At 46.6% G+C, this 15,572-nt stretch overlaps 1 protein-coding gene across 3 annotated transcripts in view; it reads right to left on the bottom strand.

The window, feature by feature from the left end:
• The window catches only part of smtnb (smoothelin b), a 121,194-nt gene that overhangs the window by 67,492 nt on the left and 38,130 nt on the right, over positions 1-15,572 (bottom strand). For all 3 annotated transcript variants that reach the window (XM_039772219.1, XM_039772217.1, XM_039772218.1), the window contains exons 2-5: positions 10,481-10,641; positions 7,813-7,906; positions 2,775-2,853; positions 1,029-1,120 (exon numbers count right to left, since the gene is read on the bottom strand). In XM_039772219.1, the coding sequence (XP_039628153.1) occupies positions 1,029-1,120; positions 2,775-2,853; positions 7,813-7,906; positions 10,481-10,641 (426 nt within the window). The remainder of the gene's footprint in view (positions 1-1,028; positions 1,121-2,774; positions 2,854-7,812; positions 7,907-10,480; positions 10,642-15,572) is intronic.

Here is a 15,572-nt window from a genome sequence, read left to right on the forward strand (position 1 = left end):
AAGTGGAGCTTTGCAGGAAAAAAGAATAATTTGTAGAACAGTAATAATCATCATCATCATCAGGGGGAATACTGGGCTTAACGTCACACTCGATGGCGGGACAAGCGGCACACACCTCCTCCTCCTCGGTGTCCGTCTCCCCCGGCCCCCTTCACTCTGCCACCAGCACAGATCTAATGACAAATGGGTCATGGACTCGCTTGCTATCTGCCCGATCCCTCTTTTCTTTTGTGTCCATCACATAATGAGCTTTCAGAAAAGAGGGAACGGAATTTGTGAAGGTGTTCTCGAGCGGACGTGAGCAGCAAATGCAACAATCTCCTTTTCCAAAACGCTTAAATGTTTTGAACTTTTCAATAATTTTTGCAGTTACATAAAAAAGTGGTGTATTGTTATGCAAAAAAAAAAAAACCCTCATCAACAGGATGGATCACCGGGAGGAGTGGAAGGAGAACAAAAACAGAGCTGTGCTTGTGTTCATTATGACGAAGAAGGCTGCTCCAGAGGTACTGCATTATAATAAACCTCGTCACACACGGGAGGGAGCATGGCCAGCAGCTAAAGGGAACTTCTATGCCTCCAGACCAGGGGGTGGCACAGTGCATTGAACCACGGGAAATTCTGCCTGGGCCCTTTAACATCACTTTCGGTATCGATGACATCACTTATAGTTCCTGCCCCGGGGACGTTATTTCCCCTGAGCGGCTTTAAAACCGCCATATCGTGTCGGTCTCCTCAGTTCTGTTTTTGACTAACGTCTGTCGAGACCACTTGCTCAAATCTTGGCCTTTTATTTTTTTAAACAGCCAACTTTGAAGTATTCAGGGTGGTGGCCCCTAACCTTTTTTTGCAGTGTTGTTTGCATCATCTCACAATCTGAACCCGTGACTTGAGCTGTTGTGGTGGTGTCTGGGGATTGTGGTGCTGCTGCAACGCCCTCTACAGGTCACAATGTGTATTACTGCAAGAGACCTCCCTGAAATGATTCCAACTGAAAGTTTCTCGACAATAAAAGTGGAGATGATTACCATTACTGCACAGCTGGGCTCAGGAAGACCACTCTCAGATTGCTCCTCGGCACCGTGTTCAGCACACCCCACGCTCCTGGGCTTCTCCAAGGCTTGAAAGAGAAAGAACAAAACAGAGATGTGAGGAACCAAAGATGGGTAGCTTGAGATTTAAAAATAAATAGATAGCTACATATGAAAGGCACTATATGATAGATAGCTAGACAGTACCACCTGTCTATTATATAGTGCCTTTCATATCTCTCTCCATTATATACTGCCTTTCATATCTGTCTATGTAAAAGACAGATATTAATTTTAGTATAGTAGGCATGATAAGATAGATAAGAAAGGCACTATAAAATAGCTAGACAGCTAGACAGACAGACAGTCAGGCATGAAGGGCACTACGGCCATGGGCCTCAATTACCCAAGGCTGATCCTCATTGTTGAGGACCTGAGTGGCTGGACCTGACCAAGGTGGTACCCACTTAGCACCTGGCTGTGGCAGATAGAAGGTCTTTTCCAGAGGGTGTGATTGGACCACATGTCTGCCTGGGGGGTTGCCAACCAGCTGTTTCATTGTGTTCTGGTTGTGGCAATGCGCTGTACCAGTGTGTGCTCCCAAATCTGAACCTGACCCGAGGTTTCCGACCTTCAGGTTCTACCACAGGTAGTGCACACAGCAGAACAGATCATTGGGACCTCTCAGCCCTCCATTAACGACATTTTCATAACACGTTATATCTGCAAAGTCTCTAGCAACATGAAGGACCTCACTGCTCTCCACTGATGTCATCTTCATCAAGTGTTGTATCTGCAAAGCATATAGCAGGGGTTCCCAACTGGGGACAAAATTGACCCAAAGGGAATAAAATTTGCCTAGTCAGGGGGTAGGATTTGCTTAAAATAATAAAAGCTAAAAGTTACAAAAGATCTCAACTAGGTCCCAAAGACAACATCCAGGAATATCTAAAATTGTAGGTGAAAATCCAAGAGCAGGCGTCCCGCAGGTTGGTGTGAGCTCATACGCGTTTCCACTCTCATCTTCTTTTTAAAGAAGTGACACCGCTTCATTCAAATAAAGAGACGTCTTCAAAACGTCCAGTCTGTCGAGCACTATTAGAAACTCAAATTGCCAAACAAAGCTTTCGAAAAGTTGCCATGGGGTACAACGGGGAACCCCCGGGTGTAGACCATTGTGAAAGTCCACCATAATCCCTCCCACCCTTTGTCTCTTTGTCCCACCTTCCATCTGGCAGTAAGGACCTGAAGCATCGGAAACACCAGTTCTGGAAGGTTCTGCAACAGCTTCTGCCCTATGGTGGTGATGGTGGTGGGGGGTCCGGATTCTGAAGCCTGTGCTGCCCCCAACTTACAGTATATGTAGTACATTTGTTAGACTTGTTATTTGATCATTAGTTATTTGTATTACTTATTACTATTTATGTATTTCAAATTACCTGTTAATTCTTTATTTATTGATCTCATTAGTCTAGTTCTTTACCTGGCTTGTGTTTGTTACACTGCACTCCTGTTATTTCTTGTCACTGTATGCTGCAATATGGCGTACGGATGATGTGACAATCGAGCCACTTGACTCGACTTCTCCACCAAAACCTGACATTCATCATTTTTTATTTCCCAGCCATCCCTACAAGCTACCTGGGCTATGTGACATATCAACATTTTGGGCTGGGGTGTTCCATGAAGAGGACGACCCAACGGCTTTGTAGCATCTGCACACAGTCCTTCGTGGATACTCACCTTCCAGCTCCTGAGCTCTCAGCTTGCGAATGGCTGCTCTGATCAGCTTCCTCTCCTCATATTCATTGGTGACTCGTAACTGCAAAAAGAAAGAAGTGCGAGCAGGTGAGAGGGTGACCATTATCTCCACTGCAGAGGAAGAGCCCCCCAGGTCGTCACTTAACCGGCCTGTGTACCCAAGTGTCACACAGGGGACAGCTGAAGGGCTCTAGTGGGTGCATTTCCACCACCACTCCAGGGGTTGGCACTCTGTCCTAATGTCTGTCTCTCTGTGTGCTGACCAGTTGACTGACAGCTGTAACACCTCTGACATCACTTCCTGTGTGCGGCCGCATGGACCCGCCTCTTCCAGCTGGAGACTCTGCCACCTTTATCAGTTCTGTTGAGAGCCCGTGTCTGAAGAGACGTTGCATTATTTTTTTGTGTTTTCCACAATTCAGCCATGCGGGGTGACCAGGCTGGCACCCCCAACTCTTTCTCTCTTACACCAGTGCTGGGACTCCACTAAAGAACATTTGCTTGCTCCATTCCCCAGAATGCCACACTTCCATTTTTAGAATCCACATATCCAGATATGTACAGAATACGCCACCTTTTACTTTTTTCCAAACTTTTAAGACCACCACTGCATTCCAAGAAAAACACCTGCTACCTGCTGTCAAATTTGGTGGAGGTCCCATCATGCTGTGGGGCTGTGCGGCTCGTTCAGGGACTGGGGCCCTTGTTAAAGTCGAGGGTCGGATGAATTCAAACTAATATCAAGAAATTCTTCAGGATAATGTTCAAGGATTAGTAACAAAGTTGAAGTTAAGCAGGGGTTGGATATTCCAACAAGACAATGACCCAAAACACAGTTGGAAATCTACAAAGGCACTCATGCAGAGCGAGAAGTACAATATTCTGGAATGGCCGTCAAAGTCCCATGACTTGAATATCATCGAAAATCTATGGGATGATCTGAAGCAGGCTGTTCATCAAATTGAACTGAACTGGAGAGATTTTGTATGAAGAATGGTCAGAAATACCTCCATCCAGAATCCAGACACTCATCACAGGCTATAGGAGGACAACGTCGAGAGGCTCAAAGGAGCAGAAGGAGGCTCAACTAAGTACTGATGTCATATCTCTGTTGGGTGCCCACATTTACGCACCTGTCTAATTTTGTTATGATGCATATTGCATATTTTCTGTTAATCCAATAAACTTAATGTCACTGCTGAAATACTACTGTGTCCATAAGGCATGTCAGATATTAAAAGGAAGTATCAGCCAATGAGAAACAAAAATCCAAAGAATTAAGAGGGGTTCCTAAACTTTTTCATATAAATGTATATCCGGTTAACCAAACCTGGGGTGGACGAGAGAAGTGAGCAGGGGGCAGAGCCCCCTAGCTTAACATCAAACAGAGATTTGTGGCAGGAGCGTTATGAACTTCCCCAGCCATTATTTATTTATGTTTTTATTAAGGGGTGCAGAAGGTTTAAGTATGGTGGGGGTGGTTGGCCTTACCGATCCTTTTTACCTCAGACTTGGTAGGTGGCGAACTTCGGCGGGTCACCCTTTGTAGGCGGCATTTGTTAAGATAAAGATAACAAAATAATCAAACGTAAACAGAATAAAAGTGAAAAGGAATTTAAAACACCAGCCAGGGGAGAAGAAATAAAACGTAAGAGCAGTAGCAGGCCTAGGAGACCCAGCTGTAGCGCTGTACTCTCTCATATATACAAACTAAGAAGAAAAAAGAACGAAAAGGGCAGACAAGAAACACTTCTCCTAAAATTAAGAAAAGCACGAGGGTTAGGAGTCATGGAGGACATACTACTGTTGGGGGAATGGAAGAAATTCAAGAGATAGAGAAGGGGGATAAAAGTCAAAACAATCCCAACACAACCATTAGAACACCGACATGCACCGCTTACCGTCCACGACAGGTTCTGTGAAATGAGACGTTACGCAATTTGCCATATTATTGACAAAACTCTATGGGAGACTGTGGCGTACCTGCTGTCACATGTGTGTGTGCGTCAGAGGATCTCCACAAGGGATGTAATAATCCGCCGGGACGACAGGGGGCGATGTCGTCGACACTCACTTCTCCTCCTCTCCCCATTAAAGAAACCACGCCCAGTGAGGCCACTTAGCCCCACCCCTTCTGGGAATGGAGGCGTCTTTTGCGTCCCTCCCTTGTCTGATAAGACCCTAAAACCGCAGGCTCGGCATTCCTGTCGTTGAATGATTGGGATAAATTAAAACCGGTTGGTGTCCCAACTTTCAGCTTTGTGTGACCCGTGCCACTCTAATGACTAAATACAGCAATCGTCATTGTGACGCGAGGGATTAGCCCCTCAATGCATGTCATTAAGCAAGATCTCCATATCGGATGTAGATTGGAGGCGCACCCTCCCGAGGAAATATATGCGGTCGGGCATTGCATGTCATTTGGTGTGTATCTGTACTCTGTTAGAGAGAAAAACAGCAGAATTTACAGCACTGGATGTTTAAACCTAAACAGAAGAGCTTCTTTTCTATTAGAAATAAAAAGAAATTACGTAAATAGTTTGAGATTCCTATGGAAAACGTCACCCGAAAACGGACAGGAAACCAGCAATAAACAGAACAGTTTACCTAAGTAAGGCTAATGGAACGGTTCTAATTAAACAGGAAGTAACAGGAGGGGGCTCAACACGGAGGGGCTCAGGTCACTAAGCCCGAGTGACGTCTTTCAGCTGCTTGAAATTTCAAAAGGGAGAGTTTGGAGGGACAGCTGGATGGCCACGTGACACCAACAGCTACGACATGAAACGCCAAGATCACGTAGCGCCCATCTCGAGTTGACTCCCCTCTATGCCACATATTTATTTTGCAGAATTTTCTTCAAGTGCAGACAGTTTGGCCCACCGGAGGAGATCAGGCTGCGTTTCGGGGTCACCTCTATTTTGTTGAGGGTGAGGTAGGATTAGGGTTAGGGTTAAAAAACTGCCAGATTTAAATTTTTCAAGTCACTAAGGTAATTTGTGGAGTCTTGAGCAATTGCAGTACTACACTGAAAAGCACAAATGCAAATTCTCAGCAAACTTTTAGAGAATCAGGCTCCAATTCCACTGGAAAAACTCCCCTTGAAAAATATTCAACAAATGAAAAAGGGTCCCTCGGGCTGACAAAATGAAAACTGAAGGCAACGGCTCCCCCGTGTGCCGAGAGAAGGCAACTTGCAGGAGCTCTGGGGCTGGTCTCTGAAGGTCCACCTCTGTCGGCTCCAACTCCACTCTACTCGGCACACATTTTTCTCTCTCTCTAGAACAATAGCTTTTCACTCATATTTGCATTTCCTTACTTGACGGACGCCTTTGTCCAACATTTATGACAGAATTGCTTTCATTTCTTTTTTGGTTTTCCAATTGGAGCGCTGGCAGGTGAAGTGACTCGCTCAGGGTGACACATTGGTGTCAGGAGTGGGATCTGAACCCACAACCTCAAGAGACCAAAGCCCTCGCACATACATCTCTCAGCCTGTCAGATTAGCTACACCGCATGGCTAGAAGCGAGCAGACAGCCCTCCAAATGACTGAGCTCAGGTGTGGCAGCTGCCTCTATTGTTAACAGCACACTGTCATAGTCAGCATGTGAACCTTCAGCTTGGCTACGTATGCCTGATTGACTCCCAAGTGCTGCTATTGTCAAGTCGAAGAGCAACGAGAGCTCAGCCACAAAGTGGTATGCCAGGCAAACTCAGAGTGGGGCCGCCAAGTTGGAAACAAATGACCTCACCTCAGCCTTTTAACAGAGGGCCAAACCACCTCTGGATGACATCAGCTGTGCGACGGGAGCTTCACGAGATGGGCGTCATTGCAGCATGAACAGGGCCAAGTGTCACCTGATGGAGCGTGTGGTGTGGACACATGGGTTGATGAATCACACTTCATTATCTGGCAGGCTGACGGACAAATCTGCATTTGGGTCATCAGGGGGAACCGATAAAAGTCGTCACACAGATTGCGGATAAATAAGCTACTGCTTATGAATTCTTTGAAAGTTTTTGAAGAATTTTTGGCTTATCCTTTTCACTTCACTTAGTGTTTTTCATTAAAGGCTTAGATCGTGCATCACAAACATTAAAACAGATTTTATGAATCCCATAACAAATGGCATATAATAGAGATATATGCACTGCCTGTGCCATTCCAACAGACAACATATCAAACATTTGTAGTAATACAATGCATCACATGTGCCATGCCAGCAGAAGGCACATTTATAAAAATATGTAGTAATAAAATGCATCGCACATGCCATTCCTACAGATGGCGCATCGCAAATATTTGTAGTACTAAAAATTTTTTGCACATACCTTTCCAACAGATGGCACATCAAAAACATTTGTAGTACTAATTTTTTTGCATGTGCCATTCAATACAGATGGTGCATTGTAAACATTTGCAGTAGTAAAATGCATTGTATGTGTCATTCCAACAGATGGTGCATCATAAACATTTAATAAAATGCATCACGTGTGTCATTCCAACAGATGGCACATCACAAACATTTAGGCTGCTTTTATCAATCCCCTACCAAATGGCATATAACAGAGACAGACACTGCTTGGTGCACTGCAAACCCTAACCCTGAGGTCTACGCGAATTTCTTTTCATTTCAACTTGTCTTAGACCAAGTAGCACAGCTAGTGACGTCATAAACTTGAAGGATTGGATGGTCCCCATTTTGCGATGTTTTACATACATATACACAGCACCTTGCTTTTAAACGCACTTCTCCTAAAATTATTGCTAATAAAAGAAACACTTAGAGTTCAAACTACCTGAGAACGTGCCACGTCCCATTTCTAAACGCTCAGAACACAGTTACTCCGCTAAAGCTCTGACATGAACCCCTTCTAAATATTCAGTTTATTGTAGATAACATCATTACACGAGCCAAAATAATTTGAAATGCGTTAGGACACCGCTGCACTTGGTAAAGGCTGTCTCAGTCTCACCATAAGGCACTCATCCTGCACAAATACAAAACCAGTAATACTTACGAGATCATTTAGCTCCTCGATGTCATGAATACATTGCAACTGTCCGAGCAGGCTGTCCGTCACAGAGGTCTTATCACCGGATAGCTTCTGTGGCCTAAAAAAAAATACAAAAAACTGATTATAGGCTGTAAGTGTTGGAGAGGAAGGATGGACGGGCATCCCAGCCTTGATGGTGGCTGGTACGGGATGGTGGCTGGTACTGTTCCCGGTTGGAAGGCCATGGTGGAATGACAGAGTGGAGGCTGCCTCCCTCTGGTGTTTATAACTGCACAGGGCATGCTGGGAGTTGTAGTCCCGAGAGGCAGCCCTGTTGGGGTAAATGAGACGCCACCAGGGGGAGCACTACTGTAGAGGTGAAGTACTCCCAGGTCTGACATAAAAGGTGCCACCTCAGCGGGTCAGAATCAGGAGGCAGCAGACGATGGTCATGGAGGTCAGAAGGTGACAGAAGGGGACCACTTGTGTGTTATTTACTGTGCTGGGCTGAGTAAAACCTGTCAAGAAGATATTTAAATTATTATTATATATTAAACAACTTCTTATTTATTTTTGTCTGGTTGAGTTGTGTCTGATGTTTGGGGTTCTGGGGTGCCCCTGGTGGTCACAAATAATGTCTATTAAGCGGTTATTAGCCCGGGCACATTACAGTCCAGGAAGCAAATGCACTTAAGGCACAGTTCCCGGTACGTCTTCAGAGGCAGCCATGGGACGCTTAGACGGTGCCCACATGCCACAGTTCACTGCGGCGGAGACAAACGTCAAGGAGTTTAAATACTGCCAGCTGATTGGCCAGCGGGTCCAACAAGACGCATGCTTGTGCCACTTGTCACCCCTGTTGAAGTTGAAATCGCTCCATTTCTGGCTTCTGATGCACTTGTTGCTCCAGCTACGCTTTTTGTTGTCTCTCATTTTTGGATTCCCCACCCTTAAGTCGCTTATTTTAGCCCTACTCTGTTGCGTTCCTCCATTTTTAAAGGCTCCTTACCAAGCCGTGACAAAACAAACCAGCCGTCCTCCATCTCACTTGTGTCCATTTCCATCCGTGTGGTTTCATTTAATTAAATGGAAGGAAGAGGGACGGAGAATTACTCCCCCAATTCAGGCGACAAATTATTTGGAAAATCCACAGAAAGGAATATAAAAAAAAAAAAAAAAAAATGAGCTGACAGGGCAGAATGAAAGCGTTATTGGCAGGGATGGGCAATGGAAAAAAAACCTGCAGGCACTGCGGCCCCTGGGAAACAGACTGTGCAGACCAAAGCAACGACGCCACAGAGGCTCACTTGACACCCTGGTGAAGGGTTTGTGGTGCTTCCGAAATCGTCGCAACAGTGACCCTCAGCGGGTAAAGCGGGCACTGACTAAGAGACGAAGCAAGCCAAGTGTGGGGGGGTATACAGTTGAAATTTCTCCAAGACTATTTGGAATATTAACAGAGCTGTGAGAGCGAGCGTCTGGGGACAGGTCCTTAAAAATGGAAGCTTTAGTTCACATTCTTAAGACCTCAATGGCATTAACAGACATGGAGAGGATGGGAAAACGCAGAGAGAGAGAGGCAGAGAGAGACACACACACAAGTGACGTACCGGGCGAGTCGAGGTCACGGTAAGAGGGTGGTTGGGGGACACGACGGTGCTGCTGCCTCATAACAAGCAGGCCGGGGTTCAAGTCCCGCCATGCATGGAGTTTCTCTGTTCTCACCTTAGCCATGTTGGTTTCCTCCCACAGATCCAAGACATGCAGGGCTGGCACCTGGTGGGGAGTGGCGATGCTAAATTGGGCCGTGTGTGTATATGTACGTCAGAGTGTGTGTGTGTGTTCACCCCACCATGCACTGGCAGCCTGTCCAGAGTTTGCTCCTGCCTTGTGCCCTGGGCTAGCTGAGGTAGACTCTGGCGCCCCCTGCAGGTTACACAGTGACAGGACGCTTACCCTGATAGGACACTCTGTGTATTCATTTCTGGTGTTTTTGCTAATCAGGCACTCAGGGCGGAGTTAAGAAACATTTAAGAGAGGCAGAGGCTCAAGTCTAAGACAGACAAGAGGACCGTGAAAGGTGGTCTCCTCTCTCCCTCCACAGGAAGGGCATTTGGCTTTAACAGTTCAAAGATGGTCTACACAAGTTCCATGAAGCCAGCCCTGTGTCTCTGCCCTCTCAAAGTCCGCTCTGAATCACCTTTCCTTTTTCTACAAGGGTCTTTTTTATTCTTTTTAAGGAGCCAAGGCTGAGGGGCCATTAAAAAACAGGGCATTTTAAAGCCCACGGTGCCTACAAGAAAACAAATTGTCACAGATGTTGTTGTTCCTCTAGGGTGTCCATGGTGTTGTGCTCAGTAGTTCCCAGTGACATACAGAGACACCCACCTTGGTAAAGACCAGCGGCAACAAGTGTGCAAACAATCAAGAGTCGGCCCACCAATACAGACACAGAATGGCAGACCACTCCATACTGTTCTCCAAGACCCTACAAGCAGACCCTCGCACTATTCCACAAGACCCCCACCAGCAGACCCTTACACTGCTCCCCAAGACCCTCCCCACCAGCAGACCCTCACACTGCTCCCCAAGACGCCAGCTGTTACTCTCTCTTATAAACCACCGAGTGCCCACTGACTTTCCACGTTCGTTCGTTTGTTTGTGCGTAGCCCACCCCCCGACCACAACTCACCGGAGGTGGTTCTCCTTGTTCTCCAGCTGCTCGTGGTCCCTCTCCGTACGGGAGCGTTTTGACGCCAGCGTGGCCTCCATGCGCTCAATCTCGCAGCGGCGCAGGTCACGAATGGCAGCCCGGATCAATCGCCTCTCATCAAGGTCTGAGGTGCCATCCAGCTGTAAAGAAAGACAAAGACAAGTGAGCCGATCAGAGAACACTCAGGGGGGACGCAACACGAAGGGAAGAAACCAGAAAGAGAAACACAAATACTAACGCGGCTCGTGGTCTTGTGCGGTTTTCCCCACTCACTTAGCCAAGGTGGGCACCACTTGATTTGACTGAACTTAGCTAAAACAAAACATTTAAAACCTTTTCCATTAATTTGTACCCCACCAGTCAAACCTTCTACAACCCCTCCATTGTTCTTTAAATGTAATCAGCTGAAACGCAGTGAATGACCTAACATGGTGAGAAGGTAAGTAGCAAACTGCCAGAGGTGTAAATGAACATTTTCGGTGCAGGAATGGGCCATCTTCAGGGGATGACTAAGGGGTGAGGACCCCCAGATGTTCGGGCAGCAATTCAAGTAAATCGGCACACAATTTGCACAGGTGTCCCCACTTGAGCCGATTCCTTAAAACGCCTCCGTTGGCCTTAAAGCAGAGTTTCTCCTCCGCCCAGCCCTCCTTGTACTGCTGGTGACAATGCGCCCCTCGCCAGTGTGTCGCACAGTCCGCAGCGTTTATGACATCTCCCCTAACCATTCATTTGCCCCCTTTTCAATTGGGTCTACGCGTTTCTTAGACGGCGACGTGACCCATGCAGCTTCCCAATCTTTTTTCTTTCTGTGACCCTATTTTGAGCCCCCCGCTGTTTCAAACATCGACATTCACTTCCTCTATTTTTCTCCCCCCACCCAATTTTTAAAATCTTTTCTCCCGACCCCATTAGCAGATCATGTGACCCCAAGAGTGGGAAACTTTGCTTGTAAACACTTCACTTGACTTCTCGTTGAGCACGTCGGTCGTAGGAAAACGGAAAGAAAAATTTGCCGTCGTGATCCCCCCCGCCCCCCTTGCATTTCTAACCGCCATTCCTTTTGAAGAAGTGAGAAGCATTTGGCTCTTTCCGCCATTACAGCACTTGCCCCGTTTTTGTTTTGAATTCTGTACGGTTGAAAGACGACAAATTCCACACGGGGATCAATTCCACCGATGTTCAAAAATAGTCCCACGTGCGGCTCGGCGAGGCCATTAAAGAACAAACTCGACAGGTCTTCTTGATTGTCGTCTTCAGCGCAAAATGTGAAGTGCTGGCCGGCGAAGGAACCGACTCACAAAACGGTTTAAGAAAAGGCACGCAGAAGGTTGTGAGGAAAGACGAATAAAATGACAAGCGTGTAAGTAAGAATTTCATGGTACAAACTTGGAAGACGGTATTGGACTATAAATAAAATTTAAAAAAGGAAAAAATAAAGCCGCCTCACAGCGCTGTCAGAGGAAGGAGAGCGGCTCATCCTGTCAACTCCCACGTTGTCCCAACGTCTTATTTTAAACTCGTGTGTGTATCCAGACGGGTCACAGGCAGCCACAAAGATTATCAGTGTATGCTCAAGCGGCTTCCTCCGAGGCAGTTGGCATGTGAAATCCATCTAAATTTGGCTCGTTATAAACACACGCGGCCAGCAAAACAGTTTTATAAAACTAACAGCCCGTCGTGCGCCAACACGGTCCAAACACCCCCGTTGTCTAAAATGATCTCCGGGAATGGGAAAATACCAGGAGGGCTTTGAATCCCCTGCCACGAGCGGCGGCCGTTTTAACTGCTTGCCAGCTGCAGCAGAATCCCGATACCTAAAAAGATCCCCCAACAACGCCACAGTTAAGGTGCTGGGAAATGAGGCAGGTGGCTCAACGCCATCTTGAGCCACCTGCCGCTGCTCTCTCGTGAACATCTGTGGCAGGCGGCAAGGCACAGTGGTTAAGGCTTAGTTATGTAAAAGTAGGGAAGTGCCTGGCACTGCCCAGGTAACATTTGTAGAATGGGGTGAAGGAAAGTAAGCCAAGGTTTAGGTGGTTTCTTCAGTGATGATCCTGTTGTCACTTGCCAGCCGTCCCATCCACACTGCCTACTTTATTGAGGCGAGAATTTGTTGTTTAAAGTCCGAGTGGATTCCATCTTCTCGATGGGTGGTTGCCCTGAACACTGTCAAGATTCTCAGGGATTAAATTATGAAGAAAGGATGACAAAGCAGATGATCCAACAACAACCCCATGATCCTCTTTTGAGTTGCTCTGCACCTCCACACTTAAGGAGGCCTCACCCAGCACAGCCCTGCAAAAACGCACCACACTGCCTTTTACATCACAGTAGATGGAGACGACCTGTGCACAGGGTCGGGAAATGATTCTTTTCTGGGCCTGACTGGATTCCAGAACTGAGGTAACCCCTTGTGGGTTTTAATGATGATGAACTGTCATGTCCGACGGGTCTTTGTAGTTCAAGGTGGACAGTTTGCAGCACTTAAAATTATGAAGAAAAGCCAACAAAGCAGAAGCTAAACAACAACAACCACCACCAACAACCCTGTGACTCTCCTTTGTGTTCCGCTACACTTCCACTTCTTATCAGGCCTCACCCAATGCAGCCCCACCAAAGCGCACAGTCAGGTCAGGATGGGGAGCACACACACTGGTACAGCGCATCGGCGCACCCACCACACCATGAAACGCCTCATGATCCTGGTTGGCAACCCCTCCCCAGGGCAGACACGCAGTCATGGAACTATAAAATAAATAGATGATATATTAAAGGCACTATATAACAGTGATGGGTAGTAATAAACGGTTGTACTATATTATACATGGATAGATAGGATGTGAAAGGCACTATATCCTGAAAGACAGATTGACAGTAAAGGCACTTATATGACAAATGGATAGATTTGTAAGGCACTATATAACAGATAGGATGTGAAAGGCACTATATAGCAGATCTATAGATGTTGCGCTGCACTTCCACCTCTGATCAGGCCTCACCCAATGCAGTCCCACCAAAGCACAGTCAGGTCAGGATGGGGAGCACACACACACTGGTAGAACTTATTGCTGCACCCGCCGCATCATTAAACACCTCATGATCCCGACTGGCAAACCCCCAGGTAGACACGCGGCCCAGTCCCACCATCCAGAAATGACCCTCTATTTGCTGCAGCCTGGTGTTAGGTGGGCATCCCCTTGGCCTGCTCAGGAGGATCCTCTGAGCCGGATCACCCTCGGGTAATGGCGCCACATGGCCGGTCGTAGTGCCATAACCGACACCCCCTCACAATGCAGATCATGTGCCTCATTCGGGACCCCATGAGCAACACAAAGTCACACCAGCGGCTGAAGAGACCCACGTGAAGGAGTCCAGTCTTCATCTCAGGTCACTGGGTAGCGTCCACATTACATAAACTGGGGAGCACCAGGACTACATGATGATAATAATAAAGAGAATTTCCATAAGCAGAGCTTCACAGCTGGACATTTTGTTGGCATCAGCCTACCAGCAGCTAATGGCCTCAAGCTGTCGACACACAGAGTGGTTAGCAAGAAGGTCAGCCGGAGTACAGAGGCAAGAAATAAAAAAAAAAAAAAAAAATAGCCCTGGGGAGTGGAGGGCAAAGAACAGGGAGGGAGTTTTTTTTTTTTTTACTATAAAAGGGAAGAGAAAATAAAAGTGGCAGACATCTGCCAACATTCAGCGGTACGAGGAGCTCCTATGACAGAATCAGGCGCTCTCGGGGGAGCAGAAACATTTCTTCCCAAAAACACAGCACACACCTCAACGGCCTTCTCACAAAAAGACGAATCCAAGAACACAATGTCAAAAAAGTCCAACTTTATAAGAGGTGTGTGTTAAGGAATACGCAAGTTAGTTGAGGGGGTCCGGGGTTTGGACTACAACAGAATTGACATTCTGACAGTCGGCAATTTACTGTGAGGGCAAAATATGAAGTTAGTTAACCACACCAGCAACCTGTAAGCATTTCCAAGGAGCGTGAATCTGCACAGGCGCTTGCTTCTCTCCAAGTGTGTGTGTCTTCAGGTCACGTATCTCCTGTTGCAGCTCTACACACCACTTAAATACTCATTAAAGGACTCCTCTGCAGCTTGGAGGCTTCTTGCCAAGACAGAGCGCCTCAAGTCACACACTCGTCTCTATCAAAGAATTCCTCAGCTCAGAGATTTGTGTCAGCAGGTTTCTTGGGTTTGCTGTGCGGCGAGTGAAGTCTCAAGAAGAGCAAATGTGAAATTTCTTAGGAAGAAGGAGAGGAGGAGGAGGAAATGGAAGAGGAGGTTAATCTGCATCCAGCCCTGCCAGCAGGTCCTCCAACTTACAAGGCAAAGCTTGAGGGTTGGCAGCAGGACTGGCACTCCAGCCTCCATAAAAATAATAAAAAAACCATGAAACTGTTCCAGTTAGGGGCTGAGGGGGTCACCTGCTGCACTTCCAGGTGGTTCGTCGTGTGGTGGGACACATGAGGCTCGATGGTGTCACATTTTAAAAAAGAAAGAATGAAGCAGGGCTCACTTACAGGATATCTCACCCAAAGACAGACAGACACCATAAATTAACAATTGGATCATTTTGAAAGGTGCTATTTAACAGTGATGGATAGTTAGAAAAGGTTGTACTATATTATACATAGATAGATGGGACGTGAAAGGCACTATATACTGAAAGATAGATTGAGGCACTTGTATGATAAATGGATAGATTTGAAAGGCACTATAAACAGAGTGATGGATACTTAAGAAAGGTACTAGGTAATAGAGAGATAGGATGTGAAAGGCACTATATGATACATAGATGGATATGAAAAGCACTATATAACAGACAGATAAAGGCAAATGGAGTATTCCTCCAAGAGAGCACCAGCTGTGCTACACCTCTAAGACGGGTTGAGCTCTAAGCAATCCAGGCAGATCTCCGTGTTAACATTTGCAGGGCACCAGCTGTTGGAGTGTGTTCTGTAATGCCTGTATTTCGCTGCGCTGCATTTTTCATTCCAACAGATGGCGCATCACAAACATTTGCACCAATGAAAAGCACAACAACAAAT

This window comes from Polypterus senegalus, chromosome 12, assembly GCF_016835505.1.
Source record: "Polypterus senegalus isolate Bchr_013 chromosome 12, ASM1683550v1, whole genome shotgun sequence".
Lineage (NCBI taxonomy): Eukaryota > Metazoa > Chordata > Cladistia > Polypteriformes > Polypteridae > Polypterus > Polypterus senegalus.